General features: G+C 38.5%; 1 protein-coding gene across 2 annotated transcripts; it reads left to right on the top strand.

Moving 5' to 3' along the window:
- The first annotated feature begins 256 nt into the window (after positions 1-256).
- Positions 257-17,339, top strand: LOC117290767 (E3 ubiquitin-protein ligase RNF34-like). Of its 2 annotated transcripts, none has more exons than XM_033772314.1 (8): positions 257-517; positions 7,844-8,061; positions 9,287-9,412; positions 11,243-11,527; positions 12,758-12,913; positions 13,398-13,587; positions 14,956-15,024; positions 15,393-17,339. In XM_033772314.1, the coding sequence occupies exons 2-8, from the start codon at positions 7,855-7,857 to the stop codon at positions 15,569-15,571; spliced, it is 1,212 nt and encodes a 403-aa protein (XP_033628205.1). In that variant the 5' UTR covers positions 257-517; positions 7,844-7,854; the 3' UTR covers positions 15,572-17,339. The 2 variants fall into 2 exon arrangements, with proteins under 2 accessions (XP_033628205.1, XP_033628204.1); XM_033772313.1 differs by lacking the exon at positions 257-517 and adding an exon at positions 5,560-5,658.
- The last annotated feature ends 2,472 nt before the right edge of the window (positions 17,340-19,811 follow it).

Raw genomic sequence — 19,811 nt, 5'->3', positions numbered from 1 at the left:
TTAGTACATGGCATAAATATTTGGGCGAATAATAAGGCACATATTTAATAATGAGGCATTTACACCCCACCCCAAATTGAAATCATGGATCCGCCCCCAGTTTCTCAGTTTCTTGTGACCGTCTGGCTTCCAAATTACTATATACAATACAACATCTTCTAAACAACTTTAGTGGGTACCAGACTTAATCTCACTGCACTTTGTTATCGCTGGTTCCTAAATACTGACACAGGCGTTTCCGCCATTAATGGGGACCAGTGCAGGGCTTTAGTGAAAAAAGCTTGGTACACACACAACCAAAGGGAACCAAAGCAAACAACAAACGACAGACAAATAAAATAATGGTTATCTCAAAAAGAAGTAACGCAATGGCCAGAATTTACTGAATACTGAGGGAAATGGTTCAATACATGATAGAGTCAAATTCGAAGATTAATTTCATCATCATGTTTCAGACCTGTCATCGTTGTCATTGATTGACCAGTAGCTGCTTCATACACGGACGACAGACAGAGAGGTAAGAACTGTGTTTTACTGTTTGTGTGGTGGACTGTCACTTGTGTGTGATGAATAAGTAGTGGAACTTGTGGTGTGGTTCAGATGGGTTTAGCAAGTAAAGAAATTGCTTTTTATTACATTATATTAAGGGAATCAATGTGTGGTGAAGAGGTTTTCAACTAGTGGTTAATTAAAACCCAACGAGGCCTGGTTCTTGATAATTTTACCGAGGCAAAGTCGAGGTAAATTATCAAGAACCAAGCCTCGGCGGTAGTAAACCTAGTTGAAAACTGATTCAACACACTTTGATTCCCATTCATAAATACCTTTTCGGTCAAAAAACATCAACACTTTTTGGCCAAAAAACAAAATAAATGCAAAAATTATAATTCATTAAATGTTCAATGATTTCTTTCAACACAACACCCCTAAAGCTATGAAATGGTAAGGGCCTCGGGTAAATAACTCCTTTTATAAGGGAATGCTGTGCGCGTCGTGCGTATCGCGTGATGTGGCACAGCTGTTCCTGCCGTTGCTCTCGACCAATAGGGATGACGAAACTGTCTTCTAAGCACAGGTGCAAGCTCGCGTGTCACGCCCATGTTTCAACACTTTTTACTGGTCATTTACAAAGGTTTATACACACCCACGTGACGCGCTCTCCACCAATAGGAACAGCGAAACTGTCTGAGGTATTTATGAATGCAGGTTTATTTTTACAGAGTAGGAGAAAGGATCAGGAAGGAACAATTCATGATAAGGTTTTTGACAAATCACTATCCCGGTCTCACAAAATATCATCGTAAAACCATCACCAACAGTATCACAGGCAGTATGATGAAGAGTATGTGGTTGGTTATTATATTTGCAATATTATAAATTAGACGCAGTTACTGGGGCGCTAGATTCCTTTTTTCTAAATTTTTGAGTTGTCTTACCGGTCAAGTTGCCTGACAGATGAGTTGTCTGAACTCCAATGCTCCTTTGTGATCATGCGCATCTGCTCCCTTGTGATCATGCGCATCGATAAAAATCATGGCACCTCTGATGTTTCTAGCGATGTTAAGCTGTGAAAGTTTTCATAAAATTACACCAAAATGAGCAGGCACATTTTCAAGTAAATGTATTCTTCAAAAATGAGCTCCCAAAGATAAGTGACAAATCTTGGAGAAAATAATTGGCATATAAACATGGTTTTCTATTAGAAAAATTATTTCTTCTCCTGGAGAGACTTGGGCGTGGGGCCGAGAATTGGGGGGGAGTCCAGTGTATGTATTGGCACTATTTATTGGGTCAAATCAGAAGTTAGACTTCAGAGCATGCGAACTTACTACATGTACATGTACTTAGTGTAGCCCTGGGCAGTGTGATCATAGCCCACCTTGTTGGGCTGTTATATTGCTCTTTGTTAACCTTGATGAGCCATATAACAGCCCAAGTCTTAAAAGAGAGCTATTACAGCCCAACAATGTAGGCTAGTGTACTGGTACAGTCATTTGACCAGTTCCGGATCATTGACCAGTTCCCGCTCCTTTCAACTTTTCAGTAACCACATAATTAAATTACTTCTCACATGACCAATTTTTGTTGATGTGAAGAATAACATCGTATAAACCAACAAACCTAAATAAAATAAGGTGCCAAATATCATTGACAAATAAACTAAATGACAGCTTGACTCAAGTTTGTCTGCGACATTGATCATTATTTGAAGAAAAAAAATGGTTTTTGTTGAAAAACTCTTTAAAAACTTCTTTGGGTTTGCAATAGAGGCCACACTACTGATCTGGAATAGAATTTTAAAAAATTGCGCCTAGAATGAGCCAAATTTTTGAGAAGCTTCGTTATTTATTGATCATTGTTGGAGGGTGTTTATGGCAACCAACAACTAATCACCCTGTGGTTGAATAGCAATGCCAATCCAAACGTGTTGCAAATAAGGGAAAAAGTTCAGTACACTAATTGCCCTTTGTTATAATCAATCATTATAACAATGGTTTTTATGCCAATGCAGGTGTTTCATAATATTTGGTCTACTATAACCACATTTTACTAGGATTCCTTAGGGTAATCGTACTCCAGCGTGTCCAGTCATCCAATACGAGTAGATTGCTCTGTTCAAACATGGAGGTAGAACCCTCCATGGTTCAAATAACATGTAGGAAGTCTTTTATTTAAACAGTGCCCCCTTGGGATTTTACTTGGACATGATACCCCAATGGCATGCTGGGCATCAACGCATTCAGTTGCCATACTTGCCCGATTCTCCTTTTAACCTGGAAAACCGTGCGTTTGTGCATGAAATCATCCTTTAATTGCTGACAAAGGCAGCAGGAAACAGGTTCAAAGGTCAACAAAAACATATAATCAGGTCGCAGTAAACCTATGGGCTGTGTGTTTCTAAAAAGATACAGATTGTATTGTTTTATTTCTTATAATCTGTGGTGTCAGGTGTGTAAAAGATAAAAATCTGCCCAGTGATGTTCAGATAATTCTGAGTGCGACCCCCGCTGCTACAATGTAGAACCCTGAGTATGTTATTAGTACAGCTGTGATGAAATCACACCATGCTTTGTTGGATTCCCCTATTCCCCCAACAAGAACATTAACACAGATTGCTGGTGATTCAATTTGTTTGTGTGTCTGTGGAGATGGGAACATAATCGCTTACTACATATGTATATGTGCGTGCCGGCAGCTGTGTTTTGAGACAGTTGTGAACTTGTGACATAGTGAGGTACAAGTTTTTTTGGGGTCACGTAGTCGTATTTGATGGATGCCATTTTCAGTCCAAATACAACCCAGTAGGCGGACTAGTCTGGCGCCAATTCATATTTTTTTACACACAAAGAAAAAGTCTTGTAATCACAAGTTACCGCAACTCTCTTATTTGGCTCTGATGCTTGCAACAAGGGCTCAATTTCATATAGCTTTTTTTTTTTGCAGCTATACATGTAGGTATGGAAGCACAACAAAATGATGCTTGCCAGAATAAGGTTACCAGCCAAAATACAAATTCACTTTTACAATCTGGAACTGGTATTATCCTGCTCTTTTTTGCTCAGCTAAAAATTGTGAAACAATACTTTCTGCTTGTAGCACTGTATGAAACATATGGGACCAGTGCTAATTACTGTGGTGCAGGTTCTCTCCAAAATACTCATAATCAATTACCCACATTATGATCAGTCTTGTTTGCCAGGAAATAGTATTTTATGTACACAATACAAGGTCCCTCTTTTTGTAAAAAAGGTTGCATGGTGCATACATGTAGTTTATGTTCTGAAAGCCAGGTTGCCTACTGCCATATTATGAGGGCAAACAAACTGGATTTTTTTCAATTGTTAGCCTACAATTACAGTTAGATTGGTTCGTAAACTGTTGAGAATACTTTTTAAAACGAGGGAGAATTGTAATCAAAAAATTAGTTACTTTAAAATCCTTTAATTAAATTTTTTTTTTACTGGTAAGATAATTTTAAGCCATGAAGTATCATTGTTGAGTCTAGACTACACCTGGTAGGCCTACCTGCTTAAGTAGTGTATATAGGCCTACATTATAAGAGAAAGTAATCAACGGTTTGTGCTTTTAACAACAGAGAAATTATGTTCAAATAGTAAATAACTCTTTATTAGAAAAACCCCAACTAAAATACTTTCAAATTGACATTGAAAGCACCCGTTGGTCCTTCTGAAAGTGCAATTTGGTTGTAGATCTATCCAGTACAATCAAAAGTTTGTGACGGATACCTGACCTTCACCCGGGTACCTGCCCTGTATGGTATCCTGACAACATCAATATGGAACCACAGCAGAACCTGACTATTTTTCACGTGAGAAGTCCGTCGTCTGCTAGGTTTTCTGTATTGTTTTAAATTTGATTTTTCAGGGTGAAGGACTAAAAATTAGCCTTGGTATCCACCATTTTCGGATTCAGCACCCCCAAATTAGTTAAATCAGGTATGTTACCAACTTTTACTCAAAAATGCCGCTCACTTCCTTAACTAGAGCCCTTTTTGGTAATCTGGTCTAGACTAAGACCACTTGGCTGTGACGATACATCCCTAACAAAAATAAAGTTATTGACTGGCTTATGTATATCATCTGAGGAAATGTTTTTCCCGGATTAATTGTATGTTTGTATAAAACTACTGGTTTGATTTATTTGTTTTGTATGATAGCTTCAAAGCCCAATGGCCAGTTTCCATGGAACAACCTTTGTGTTGCTTTCATAGGGAAATAAATTACCCAGACTATTGCAACACTTTGGGGGACTTCCCATCATTCAGTTCAATATCCATGCAATACCACACCTAGATGCATTAGACTCCACCAAGTCCTGCTGGCATTCTTTCATTATAGTCCATCCTGGGTCATCCCTAAATACTTGTCAAATGTATGTTTACTGTGTGTTCTTTTTCTTCCTGAGCCATTCATATGTATGTGAGAAGTTTTTGCTTGAAAGTTTATTATATCGGTTATTTTTACTGTGGTGAATTTCAAATTCTTAACTTGCGAAAACTGCGAGGGTCAATGTTGATAGACTGTGTAAAGTTGTTGGTTCTCTTATCATAAGAGATAAGTCATAATCATAAGAGTTGTGTAGAACCTGTCATTCTCTGCATTGTTAACTCTATGGTTGGTGTACATAATATGCGGCATTAGAGATTCTAAACTTTGATTGTTGAAAATTCCTGTTCAACTGAAGCTTCATTAGGCATCAAAAATCGCTGGTGACCATGTCTTCAGAGAGGAATGAGGAACTCCGTGTAAACAAGTCTATTTTTTAGTAGTGTGACTATGAGAAAAGGTAGTTGGTACTCGGTGTTTCAACCAGTATGCTCTCTAAGGCCCTTTTAGAAACGGCGGCTTTGGAATTAGCTCAGGCTAGCTTGGCCTCGCTGGTTGTTTTGACAATTTGCGCGTACTTTGCATATATACACGCTCGGGCAAGAGAACGAAGCCTCAAGCTGAAGCCGTGGTTTGAAAAAGGGCCATAGTCTTTGGGAGTTTACTGGTCAAAGTGTCAAGTACCACCAACTCTTCTCAGAGCCACCAGTGGTGGCCCACCACTGCTCAAATGAGATTTTGCTTACAATGGTGTCTCCGCAAACTACCCTCACTTTACCTTTTTTGCCATGCAAGCTTTACGTTTCAGAGAGTAAGTTTGACTTTGACATTTTCAAGTAGACAAGCAACTCCTACACTAATCATGGTTCTTAAAACATGCAGTTCGGAAAAGTTGCTTCAACCTGCGTAGGAGTTTCTGAGGATTTTATCTTTGTAGGTAGTACAAGTATTACATAGTACATTTATACTAATTGTGTTTTAGAGCTGGCTTACCGAACCCTCAGCACTGTCATGTCTATAGGGATTGTAGATGAATATTGTGAGGGATTTTGCTGTCTTCATTTGTTCACCCAGGAAGTTGGTAATGTCGACTTAACATATTAATGGATTGGAAATTCTGTATTGTTCGGGAGATCTGTTGTTTTACACAATACATTTATGATAAAGACTTGATGGTAATTCATGGCGAAAAGTACATCTACTATCATGCATATGAATGGACTGTACGAATGCATTATTTACCTTTGTGTAAAGAGTGCCATCAAGGTCAAGTTCAGTCTAAAATGTCATTTTATTTTATATCATTCAGGATCAGAGTGAAATTTGAAACATGACGTCAATGAATGTCAAAATTAAACATGGGTCTGTACATTCCACATCAGGAGTTATTTTTCTTCAAAAAATGTCTAATTTAATGCTATTTTCAATTGAATATCAGTGAAATTCTGGTATGATCATTGGAAATTCCTTGTACCAAACTGTCAGACTCACAATATTTCAAATGTGACATCATAAGATTTTTGGGGTCATGTTTAAAAAACTTGCACTGGAAGGGTATCAATATTAAATACATTGTCATATCACGCCAATTTAACATGAGGTTAGAGACCTTTTCTCCACTATTAAAAATTGACCTTTTGAGTCCTGTTTACTCCTCATTTGTGAACTGTTATTGTTTGTCAACCCTAGTCATTGGATGAAATTAACATATAAATCAGTTTTAAAGTCTCTGTTTTGTCCAAGTCTCTTTATTAACAAAGACCTCACTGCTATACTATGTGAAGTTATGAATAAACTGTGCATAATGCAAATGTATGATTACCCCCTGCATACCTTTTACATTAAATATTCAAGAAAAACATTTTATTGCGCAGTTAAATGTAGTCACTGGCATTTTGCCTAAGAGTATGAAAATGGCATTTACAGCTCTGTGGTACTGAGCTATTGGTACATTGTAAGAAATCCTACATTGGTAAGACACATAGCGTTATATATAAGAACTAGAGGGCGCACTGGTGGTGCTGCTTGCACAAACGCGATGGGACCGCAAGATGACAAACGCGCCATTCTGTACGCGCGTTGGATATGAAATACACGTTTGAGTTTTTTTTATTGAACGCTCAGGCGATGCTGTTTGTTCAACTTACAAAATGGCCGCACAAACACACGCTGTGAGGTGGCTGTTTTGTCAACTTAGAAAATGGCCGCCTGCGCGCATGCCGGGGCGCGTATATAGGCCAGTGCGCCCTCTATTTCTTATATATAACTCTATGGTAAGAAATCACTGCATGGGAGAAACTGGTAATTATTGAAGTTTTGTAATTACTGTGGTTTCCAAACCTCGGCTTAGGTGGCAAGGCAACCAACTTGGGCTCTGGCTTGGGCTCCTGTTCTGCCTTGGGCTCCGGCTTGGGCTCAGAATTGGGTTCTTGCTTTGACTCAGCGTAGGGTTCTAGTTTGGGCTCTAGTTTGGGCTCTAGTTTGGGCTCTAGTTTGGGCTCTAGTTTGAGCTCAGGCTTGGGCTTTGACTTGCATGTAGGCTCCGATTTGGGGATGGGCTTCGGCTATGGATCTTGCTTATGTTCTGGATAGGGCTCCGGCTTGGGCTCAGGATTGGGCTCTAGCTTGGACTCTGGGTTGGGCTCTAGTTTAGGCTCTAGTTTGGGCACTGGCATTGGCTTGGGCTCAGGCTTGGGCTCTGACTTTGGATTTGGCTTTGGCTTGGGCATGGGCTTTGGCTTGGGATCTTGCTTATAAATATTCTGGCTTGGGCTCCAGTTTGGGCTCTGGCTTTGGATTTGGCTTTGGCTTTGGCTCCAACATCACTTTTGGAATAGTGTACATTTGCATGGTTTTTCAACATAGCACAGAGCCTAATTCAAGGTTACATAAAAGCCCAGTTTCTACTCTCGCTGAATAAATATTTTAGTTCTGAGAGCCTGTCCTGGTTCATTCTAAAAAACTTACACTGTTTTTGTTTTGTTTTATTTTTTCAGGATTGCGTTCCATGGGTTCAGGTGCTACAAAATTGGCACAGGGGTCGTCAAATTTCAGCGGAACATTTGTCCAGACCCAGTCCCCCCGCCCACGGAGCGCCGGCCGTCCCCGCAGCGGCACTAGTACGCGCTCGTCGGTCTCGCTTCAGGAGGAGTTTGATAGTAGCGTCATGGTGTGTGAATTGTGCTCAGCTAATTTTACAATTTTTAAGAGGAAGGTGAGTAGACTGTAATTATTTCCAATGTAATTCTTGTATTGCAAATAAAAATACCTCATAGTTTCGGGAGCGTAGCTCCACAATGGCTTAATGGAAAAATACTTATTGTTAAAGCGCCTTGAGCGTCACTGAGGGATGGGTATCAAATTTGCCAGTTCATAAATAAAACTACAGCAGAAAAGCTCATCCATGCCTTTGTAACTTGTCATCTCGATTACTGCAATAGTCTTATCTATGGATTGCCCGACTCACAGCTCAGAAAACACCACCTCATTCAAAACTCTGCGGCTCGTCCCATCACCCGGTTAAGGAAACGCGATTCAATTACTCCAGCCTTGCAATCTCTCCATTGGCTTCTTATTCATTCTCGCATCATCTTCAAAATTCTCCTTCAAACATTTCAATGCAGTCGTGGAAGTGGACCAACTTACCTGAAAGATCTACTAACTCCATACACTCCTACTAGAAACCTCTGTTCTGCTAACAAAGACACCCTCGTTATTCCTTAAGTTACCACCAAAGCATATGGTCAACGTAGTTATCAGTTTGCTGCTCCTCACTTATGGAACAATCTCCCTCTACACATCAAACAAGCCACCACGATCTCAAGTTTCAAGACTCTTCTCAAAACAGATCTATTCAAATCTTCATATACTTAAATATTCTTTTGTTTTCCTCTGAGCGCTAACAGACTTTCCTTTGGAGGTGTTAGGCGCTATAGAAATATGGTTGTTATTATTATTATGAGTTCTATATAAAAAGCCACTATTATTATAATTATATATTTTGTACGATGTATTCCCTTTGTGCAGTATAAGTGCAGGGACTGCTTAATGCTCTTAACATGTAGTTAAAATAATTTCTATAAACAAGAACTGCAAAGAAAAGTGCAAAGTTGACTTCCCAAACTTTGCGTTGGTCCAACTTTTTCAAAGAACATTTAAGTTTAAACCTTAAATGAAAAATTTTCTGAAAACCTGAACTAAAATTGTTCATCCTCACTGTTAATGTTTTTATATGGAGCTGGCCAACTGATGTAATTGCCCGTTGAGGATGATTAAAGTTTTTTTTTTATTGAATTGAATTAAAATGCTTACCCAATTTTGTTTTGTTTATTAAATACTTAGCTTTCTAAATTTGGTAGTCTTATCACTCCTGTCGATATTTTGGTTTTTTTATAACAATTGAATGACTATTTTGTTTACGATTTATTCCCTCTGCTCAGTATAAGTGCCTGGACTGCTCAAAGCTCTTCTGTTCAAACTGCATCCGTAAGGAGCCTCGGCGGAGCTGTAAGACATGCTGCATGTTCACTGGGTCTCAGGACCGGAGTCAACTTATGCAAATCAAGGTAAAGATGATCTCTCTTCAATGGGTATACTTTACTTTAGTCTGGTCCAAAACGGCGACTTTGGCTACAGCTTCGGCTAGATCAGCGCGTCTGCCAGTGTTGAAGAATGGGCAGGCGTGTGCGGTCTAGTCGTAGTTGTAGCCAAGGTTATCATTTCGGACACGGCCTAAAATGTCATGACAGAGCAGTCAAGTGCACCTGACAAGAGCTCTGGTGTTCCTGATCAGCAGAGTGTGGGGATCAAGTCCCGGTCTGGGACGAAGGCCAGTGATGGTGTTTATTGTGTAATGTAAACATAAAAGAATCCAGTCACTTTGTTTTTGCTAAGGCTATAGAGTTTTTGGCATCTGATTGCTATTCATCACTTTGTAAAACCCTAGCCCTGGCGGCCTTACACTTTGGTATTGTACTACAGTGATGTCCTGGATATCAGGGTACATTTCTGGGGCGGACAATTTTCAAAGCTTCATAACTCAAATCTTACCTGCAAGAAGCCAATAATTTCAACAGATTCACATTCCATGACAGCATACATTTTTCTGCGGTGGGTTTTGATTGTCATAATTCTTCACAAATCTGTCATTTTCATGAAATAATGCAGCTCCCAACGTTAAGGAATTCCCATTCCCATCCCAGTACTCTCACAGTCTGCCGTGTTTGCAAGACGCAAGACGCACAAATCTTGCGTTGCGTTTGCGCGTTAACGCTGTGCAGTCAAGATACAGTGACCAATAATTAAAGCGTCTTGCATCTTGCACGAGAATGTATACGCATATGCACGGCAGCAGACAACACTGAGAAATGATCAATAAGGGAATTTTTTTAACGTTGGGAGCTGCATTATTTCACAAAAATGACGGATTTGTGAGGACCAAAACCCACCGCAGAAAAATGTATGCCGCCATGGAGTGTGAATCTGTTGAAATTAGTGGCTTGTTGCAGGTAAGATTTGAGTTATGAAGCTTTGAAAATTTTCCGCCCAGAAACGTGCCTTAATAGTTAGGACTCTGTATCTGTGTACAGAGAAAGAGTCCTCTATATAGGGCTATCAAAACCCTTACAAAGTGGTATTTAAATGGGTCTAAAAAAATTGGCATGCCTGACTATAATATATAACCAGGAAGATACAAACGTGCAGCTGTTATAAAAAATTCCAGGCTTAAAGGATTTAATGTCCATAGATTTACATCAAACTTACAGAGTTTGAAGATAATGATAGTGGAAAGCTTCCCTTCAAATATTACTTACTGAGGTGCTGTAGTTTTTGAGAAATGAGTAAAACAATGTCATGAAAAAAACCTTTGTAAATGCTTAAAATAATTTTTGTCTCATTATTTTCAATATAAACCACAAGGGAAACTGACTGGGTAAATTTTTGAAATGATTTTGGGGTTGAACAAAGAATTGACTAGAGTGGGATTCGAACCAACGACCTCCGGATTAACGTGCCGGCGCTCTACCAACTGAGCTATCTAGCCCTATATTGGCGGTGTCCCTATTTTGTCAATGTCTTTGTTCGGGGGTGCCAGTCAGAAGCCATACAACCGTTAACTGCCCTGTAGCCAGGGCTACGGCACCTCAGCATGTAATATTTTCAGGGAAAGCTTTCTACTATCATTATTTTCAAACTGTGTAAGTTTAGTGTAAATCTGTGGACATTGTGTTTTTTGTCCTACAAAAGTTACACTCTTTAAAAAAAATTTTTTTGTAATTTTGTATTAAAAAAACATTTTGCAGTAAACAAGCCATCCAACATGAAGAGTTAAGGAGTGAAGAGGAGAGAGATTGAACCCAAATGAAAGTCCTTGATTTTTTTTATTATCGTTGAAGGTAAAGGATCTACGCCAGTACCTGGCAGCCAGGGACATCTCCACGCTGGCCTGTCGTGAGAAGGAGGAGCTGGTCGATCTAGTTGTACAGTACTTGTCCTCCCATAGTAACAGTCCCTTCATGGTCACGGTGAATAATCTAGACGAGGCCATGGCAGATACTCCAGTGTCCCACAGACATGACTCTGTGGATCGGTCCGTCCCTCATGGGTCTAGTTATAATCAGCCAGGGACGAGACAGAGTGACCCTGTCCGGACTGACCCTTCCAGTATGGCGGGGCAAGGGGTAAGTGAAATTTTGTCCAGGCCTGATGCTTCACGAAGGCCCCCAGGGCCCAATTTTAAAAAGCCTGTAACCACACAAACTTGCTTAGCACAGAAAAGTATTGCTTCACATCATAAACAGGTTATCAGCCAAAATTACATTGAGTTTACACTGTTGTGACTGGTGCCCTGCTGAATTTCAAGCAGTTTTTTTATATTAAGCAGCTTTTTTAAATTGGCCCAGGTCATTGCCTTGGTGCCCTTGAAATGCTCTAGTATAAATTTACAATTTCCTTATAGGATGCCCTGTACCAAGGAGAAAAAACCTTGGTGCCCTTGCCCTTTCAAAAACGAAGCATATACATGCCTGTTTATAGACAAGTGGATTGTACTGAACTTTAAAGATTATAGAGAGTTGTACTTAGAAACAGCCAGGGAAGATGGGAATGCTGCTAAAAGGAAACGGCATTGAGAAATGTTGAGAAACTTTTAGGCTGAATAAAACAAACTTATCATTGCGTCAGTGGAAAGCGTTGGATCTTCTGAAATAGCACTTGGGGGGTGTTTGGAATTGTCAAGACATTGTTTCTTGCTTAAAAGGGAGATACAACGTTTTTGCGCGGAGCATTTTCATGTGAGATGTTAAAGTAACTTTGGGGTTGAATAAGGAGGTGTTTCCTACACAATCCTTATATCTGCCCGCGGCCAAGCCAGGTTTCTCAGTAATTTTCTAGTGTTGTACGTATTTTTTTTGTTCTCTTTTTATAACCATTGTATTGCTTTTTCTTGTAAATCTTTGATGTGCAATTTTTAGTACATGTATGTGTTTTTTCATGTTTGCTGGCAAATAAAATGAAATGAAATGAAAAATCAAAGCAGGACTTGAACCCTGGTCCGATTCCTAGCTAAATGACAATTATAGGTTGAATGGCTTCTGACTGGCGTCCGTGAACAAAGATATTGACAAAATTAGGGGACCACCAACCAAGGGCTAGAAAGCTCAGTAATTCAGAGGTTACAGGTTCAAGTCCAGCTCTATAGTAAACTCTTCTATTATTTTGAGACGAGTTTGAAATTGTCAAAAGATTATATCTTGCTTGAAATAGAGATACAACGTTTTTGCTCATAGGACTAAATAGCTCAGGTAATTCATGTAAAATAAATTTTCTTTGTTAGACTCCAAGATTACTTGATTGCTTGTAGAGGTGTCTTTCTAAAAGGCTATACTTTGTTATTATACATATTTGAACAGGGTGAGTCGGGAATGGGAGTAACGAGGAATGCCTGGCCCGAAGGATCGAGTACAAGTGACTCGGAAGCAGAGCACTCGCCCGTGGAAAACATATCCAACCCTGAGCCTGTGAACAACACCGCGCCAGAGAGCAGTCCGCCGCCGCCTCCGCAACCTGTAAGAATAAAGAATTCACTCATTCAATCATTCATTCATGGTTTATTGTACAAATTGCGGCATCAGCTGAACTGCAAGTAAACTTACAATACAAAAACAAACCAGTGTTTTATAAAATTTAGAAATCACAATCACCATGGAAAAACAACAATGAGTGCTGTAGCTTACCACGTTTCGCTATTAAAAAAGTCTGTTTTAAAAAGCATATGGTCAACGTAGTTATCAGTTTGCTGCTCCTCACTTATGGAACAATCTCCCTCTACACATCAAACAAGCCACCACGATCTCAAGTTTCAAGACTCTTCTCAAAACAGATCTATTTAAATCTTCATATACTTAATTATTCTTTTGTTTTCCTCTGAGCGCTTAGAGACTTTCTTTCGAGGTGTTAGGCGCTCTAGAAATACGGTTATTATTATTGTTTAATGTACTTGGGTTTTTTCCTTTTTTTTTCTCTTCTTTTTTTCACATGTTATTATTTTAGGTACCGTTAAGAAAACGAGCCTCGATCAGCGACCTAAGTAAAATAGAAGATATAGACGACCTGACCGTCCGTCAGCTTAAAGAGATCCTGACACTCAATTTCATCAACTACAAAGGTTGCGTGGAACGATGGGAACTAGAGGAACGAGTCAAGAGACTATACCAGGAACGAGAAGACTTCAAGAACAAAGGTATGTTTGATTTCAAGTTGCCGTGTGATCTGAGGGTATGGCAGCAACAATATTTTAAGTGTGTGTGATGAGCAGGGATAATGATGCAAGGCGCATTGCCTTGATCCAGCTATTATGATACAGGTGCTATTTAAGAACTAAATATTTTATTGTTGTTGCACATATATGTAGACTTGTCTGCCTCAAATCTTGTAAATATTTTTATGGAAATGAAGCTGACAAATCTACGTGTTTGTGCAGTGTGTATAATTCCGTATACTTGTTCTTCTACATTTTTATGTGCCAACTTATGATAATTGTTGAAATTGTTGTTTGAATTGATTTGTTTCTCTTGAAAGTTGTCATGCAACTTGACCTTCTGGTCACTATTTGATAATGTAAATAAAATATACCAATATATTAACATTATTATTATTATTATGAGGGTGTAAGATTTGAATCAAAGTAAAAACTTGTTTGCCTATACCTTTCTTATATAATTAATGTACATGTATAGTTCATTTTGTCAGTAAAATAATTTATCATTTTGCAATAATAATTTGAATATCTTGTCTCTCTGTTTGTTCTTTTTCCCTGTTTTTCCCTCTTTTTGTCATTGAGCATCTTTCTTTAATCCCTGGCTTAAGTTAACTGCTTCCACTCATATTTCTAAAGAAATTTGGGGTGAAAAGGGGAAACAATTTGGTGGAGAAAGATTCAAACCTGCAACATGCAACGGGTGTATGTGCCATTGTTCTACCAACTGAGCTTACCTTAGCCATATGTTGGTAGTCTCCTCCCAAGGTGTTTGCGGTTTCCCCCAGGTTGTATCATAAACTTGGCACGATCCCTGGCTGTTCACCAGTATACGGTTTTATGACTTCTGACTGGCACCCTACACTTAAAGATACTACCAAAGACTAACAACATAAGGGCTGGATAGGGCTGAGTTGGTAGAATACCGGCACATAAACCCCAAGGTTGCAAGGTCAAATCCCACTCCAGTAAATTTTGTCTTTGTTCATCCCCAATTGATTTTTAATTACCCAGTCAGTTGTACTTGTGGTGAACTACTTAGTTTTTTCATTTACAATAAAGTATACCATACCTTTCGACAAGATTGGATTAAAAATAATAATTGTGATTTTTTTCCTTTTTTCTTTTCTTTGGACATAGCTCTTTGTTGGCAGGGGTCGTCCAGGGTAATGCAAAGATTTAAAAAACTGACATCAAAGCGATGTGCCCTCCTACACCCAACCAACAAATGGCATACATGTACACTGTATATAAAAATAGAAAAATTAAAGAATGAATATTACAAAATGGCGATGATAAAATATTATATGAAGTTGAATTAACAATTATTTTTTCCCCCCATTTTTGTTTCAGAGCAAGCTACTGCGGCAGCAGTGGCGAAGGTAGCAGCTGCAATACGTGAAGGAAAATCAAATTCATCCAGTAAGAGTTTACAGTTTGAGTATATTATTACAGACCTGTGCAAAAAAATCAACAGAATTCATTTTCATTAACTATCCTTTGTGTTAACAAAAATTTTACCATGTTTAGAAATGTTGATCAACAAATTTGTGCAACTAGGGTGCTTTTTCTTTCATTACTCTCTTGCAAACTCGATGACCCATTGAGCCCAAATGTTCACAGATTTGTTATTTAATGCATATGTTAAGATACTCTAAGTGAGTATACTGGTCTTTGACAATTACCAAAGGTGTCCAGTGCCCTTAACCCCCCTCCTAAACCTTTTATCCTTCTGAGAAATCTTTGAAGTGAACCCAAAATTGTTAAAATCCACTTTTTCACATGCACAGAGTCCTCCGCTGATAAAGCCGATGACAACACCTGCAAGATCTGTATGGACTCCCCCATCGACTGTGTGCTCCTAGAGTGCGGCCACATGGTCACGTGCACAAAGTGTGGCAAACAACTCGCAGAATGTCCCATGTGTAGGCAGTACATCATCCGGGCAGTGCACGTCTTTCGCTCTTAAAGAGGATCTAGTGCAATCGTTACAGAGTGTCCTTCGGTATGTGTTAAGTGTTGGTGGGTGAGTCTGGTGAGTGTCGTGGGTTGGGATTCCTGTTTTTCCAGGAGAAACTGTTTGTCTTTTTTCCCAGTCCGTGTATTTTGAAATGTCGTATCATTTTGTACCATGTCAGTTGTGCCGCACATGGGCCCTTCTCTTGGCAGTCTGCAGAGGGGGGATAATGCGTGGTTGGGAGAGTGATTTTGTTGGTTGGGTTATGCGCATCCTTGACTCTCTGAATCTTCTTGTTATCGTTTGTTTTGGATTTTTTGCACGGTCTCGTGTGCCTCATCGCATGCTCTTGCAATTGAATTAATAAGCAGCGTAAGGTTTTTTGTTTATGTTGTCAGAGTTTGTTATGTTCAAAAAGAATTTTTAGGCTTTGAGAAAGACTTTGCTTAGGTCAAAACATCAAGCCATTAACTATTTTTTTGATTTTTATATACACTGTGGTGTGAGGTTGAGGAGTGATGAACAATGCCATCTCCGTAGTATACAAAGGATTTCTTTGGGGGTGGTGAACGGAAGAGGGCTCGTTTTGATCAGATAACTGAAGGCGACCCTGTTGGACACATAAAAGCACCGTTAGTCTTTTGTTGATATGGTGGACACCAGAAGAGTGCACTGTTTGGTTTTGGGCATTTACAAATTTACCTGAACCTTGCTACAGTCTTGTGTCCACCAAATCTCAAAATGGCGTAGGATTTCTTTGCTATTTGCTAGAACCGGTTCAACGATTAAGTGTTCACAGAAGTAAAAGTATATTACAAAAATACAAGTAACAAGTTTTTTGCATTCTTTTATTAACTCAATTGGCTTGGGATGAAACAAGGTTATGTCAAAATGCACCCGTTAATCACATCGGAAATCTGTCACTGTAGTATATCACTTAGATGTCTTTAATGCCAATGAAGAAACACATACGTACATGTAGTCTTGCATCATGCGTAGTGGCGATCGCCCACATAGATAGTGTGGGCTTATCCCAAGCAGTTATGCACCTGGCAGAAGCACTTGTATCACATCACATTCAGACAGGCGTCATGTGTTAAACATGTGTCTCAAACCCAATTGAAGAAATGGGGTTTAATGCCCATATTGACACTACATTTCTGGATTTCAGCACAGCGACTGGAGGCAAGACCAGCCATAATCAAAATATGAACATTTAGTTGAAAGGTTAACAATTACACTACTCATTATGGCCTAGTTTCATAAAGCCTGTAAGCAGACATGTTATGCTTACGGAGTGACCAAAGTCTCTATTTCATAATTACTGCTAAGCAAAGCAAACTAGCCAGCGGTTCTTGTAAGTAGGCAAGAGAAGCAGCAATGTAAATCCACTGTGAATATGCACATCCGCTGTCAAATCTTCTTGATTGTTTATGAAATACACTTTTGCTGATGCATGTTTTTCTGCTACATGTATAAGTATAGTAAGCACAACAATTTGCTTCAAACTGGTAAACAGTTATATAAATTAGAGCCCCTGCTGGCTGGTTATAACTGTTAAAAAAAATCAATAACTGTTCATACTGAACTATAGTAAAGATCAGCCAGATATTTATATTCTCCGTTGTGGAGAACTTTAACCTGCAATTTCTTGTCTCTGCATGTCATCCCTACTGAAAATTCAGCAAGGTTTCTCAGAGATTAACAGTGCAGGGGTGGATTTCACAAAAAGTTAAGACTAGTCTTATCTCGAGTAAGGACGAGAGAGCTACTTGTCCTAACTTAGGATAACCTTAAAGGGCATTACAGAATTGGTTTTGCTGGCAAAACAGTTGATGGCAGTGTAAACACCTTATGTAATCCACCATATACATAAACTGACAAACCTGTAGAAGTTCGAGATCGATCGGCCTTCTGGGTTACGAGAGAATAGTGAAAAACCGGTTACAAATTTTTGCATTGCATCGATGCCTAAACAAAACTGAATAAAACGCTCACTGAGTGATAAACTCCCAAACGCAAAATTAGATTATTTGTTTCTCATCAAATATGAAATTTCAGACAGAAATATTTCAAGAGATGTTTTCTACTAAAAACATCGTTAGACCGTGTAAGTTTGATGTAAATCTGTGATATTCCAGATTTTTGTTTCTTACCGATTCTGTAACTGTCCTTTAAGTTTTTAATATCTCCTAGGCTGACTCTTTGTGAAATGGACCCCTGAACAGTTGATGTTTTGTCAGAGAGTTTGTACACATTCATATTGGGCTTTCCATTTCCATAACGGCAATTGAAATAAGCATTTGGTAAAATTGGGAGTCTTCCATTGCTATTTTTTTACTCAATATTTAGAGAATTTCATTATGGTCCTGATCCTGGATCAAACTTCCTAATCAGTGAGCTTTGAGATTGAAATAAATATATTATTTTAGGGGTATGTAGCAATTTTATTTTTATGACTTTGAAATCTTACTTTAAGAGTTTGTTTGATGTCTTCAAAATTTACACACTCAAACTTGTTGAACCTCTTATTTGTTTGGTGGCTATTGTGAAACTATTTGAGACACAAAAGAAGGAATTTATATGTTAACATTTTAAAGATCTTTGTAAGTGTGCACAACCGAATGTTTCAAGTGTTTCTCTTTCTAAAGTAATGAAACAGTACTTGTATGCAACAAAAATTAAGACAAAAAAATACACCAACAAATTAAAGGACACCCTCTTTACTGCATAATTTTGTTTGATTCCATGAAACCCATATTTTCTTTTTTGAAACCCATTTGTTGTAGTACTAAGCTTTATGCCTCTTTATTGGTCCTTGTCGAAGCCTAATCACAGAGAACAAAATTTGACTGTCACTGTTTAATATTAATTCTGAGTATTTTATATTGAAGTAATACTCACATTTTTAAGGGGTTGCAAAAGACACACTGCTCAAAATTAGACGCTTTCCTAATCAACCCCTTGCAACATTTAAAATTTAAATATTGTTTTGTTTTGTCTATACATGTTTGTTTGTCTACAGATGTTTGAATTATACTCAGCATTCAAAGAAAAAAAGGAACAAAAATATTGTGTTTTTTATTTTACGTATTTGACGAAAGCCCCTTTGGCGGAAGAAATAAGGTTCTCCGAGCTGTAGAATATAAAGGGACCAACTATCAGTTGCACTCAATTATGATACATCTTGGTGTCACATTTTTGTACTCAGATTGCCAATGTGTTACTGTACAGTACGCACTGTAGGTCAGCCAAAATAAATTCTGGTTGCTCTATTTTTGTACTAAAACTGCCAATGTTTTACTGTGTGGTATACGCACTGTACATGTGACACACACCATATCTTTAGATGCAATTTAATTCCCACACTTTTATTCCCCAACCATTTTTACTGCTCATCTAAAATAGGCATGGAAAGCGATGGGAAAAATAACCCGGTAGTTTGGGCTGAAAACGTTTTTCCGTTATTTAAGCACAATTTGTTTGTACTTTGCTAAGTTTTGTGTTTAAGAAGCTCTATGAAGTTGGGCCCTGGGCCCCATGTCACGGTGGTACCTACTGCAGAATTCTGCATTTACAGTCTGTAGAAACCGTCAGCTTACAAGGTGCCGTAATCACAGAATTTTGTGGGGAGCAGCGCAGTAAAATTTGGCCCAAATTTGAAGTAAGCATTTACTGTGGAAGTGTGCTGGGAATGAGTTTAACAAAATGGTCCAAATACACCATATAATGTGCCTGACTGAACTCAGGATAAAAGTGATTTTAGACACAAAATGGTAGACTTTCTAAATGAAATTTCCTACTCTTGAATTTATAATTTCTTTTTTTTATACGTGCTGTTTGTTTGCATGTCACCTTGTTACTGTGCCTTGTAAAGTTATCCACACGTTCAACATTTTGACAAAACGTCCTGTCTATTTATGTAAATATAAATAAATGTTATGTGAAATAAAATCATTTATTAAATTATTTTAAAATCCCCATGTTTTATTTAAATTTATAAAAATGTTATGTTCTGATTAATTGCAGGCCTAATACTTCACAGAGGCAACATAGACAATTGTCTCTGTGCCCTTTGATATGTTCTAATAACAATTTCAATTTTTTAATCACTGAGGTGCCCTTCACTAAGAAGAAAACTGCCCTGCCCTGACAAGAACAAACTACATATCAGACCTTGAATGACCTCAGCAGTCCTTTGATGGCAAGTGTCCTGACGTTTCAACCCTAGCAGAGTCTCAAACCCTAATCC

The sequence above is a fragment of the Asterias rubens genome, chromosome 5, assembly GCF_902459465.1.
Source record: "Asterias rubens chromosome 5, eAstRub1.3, whole genome shotgun sequence".
NCBI lineage: Eukaryota > Metazoa > Echinodermata > Asteroidea > Forcipulatida > Asteriidae > Asterias > Asterias rubens.
This window is presented reverse-complemented; position numbering and strand designations above follow the sequence as displayed.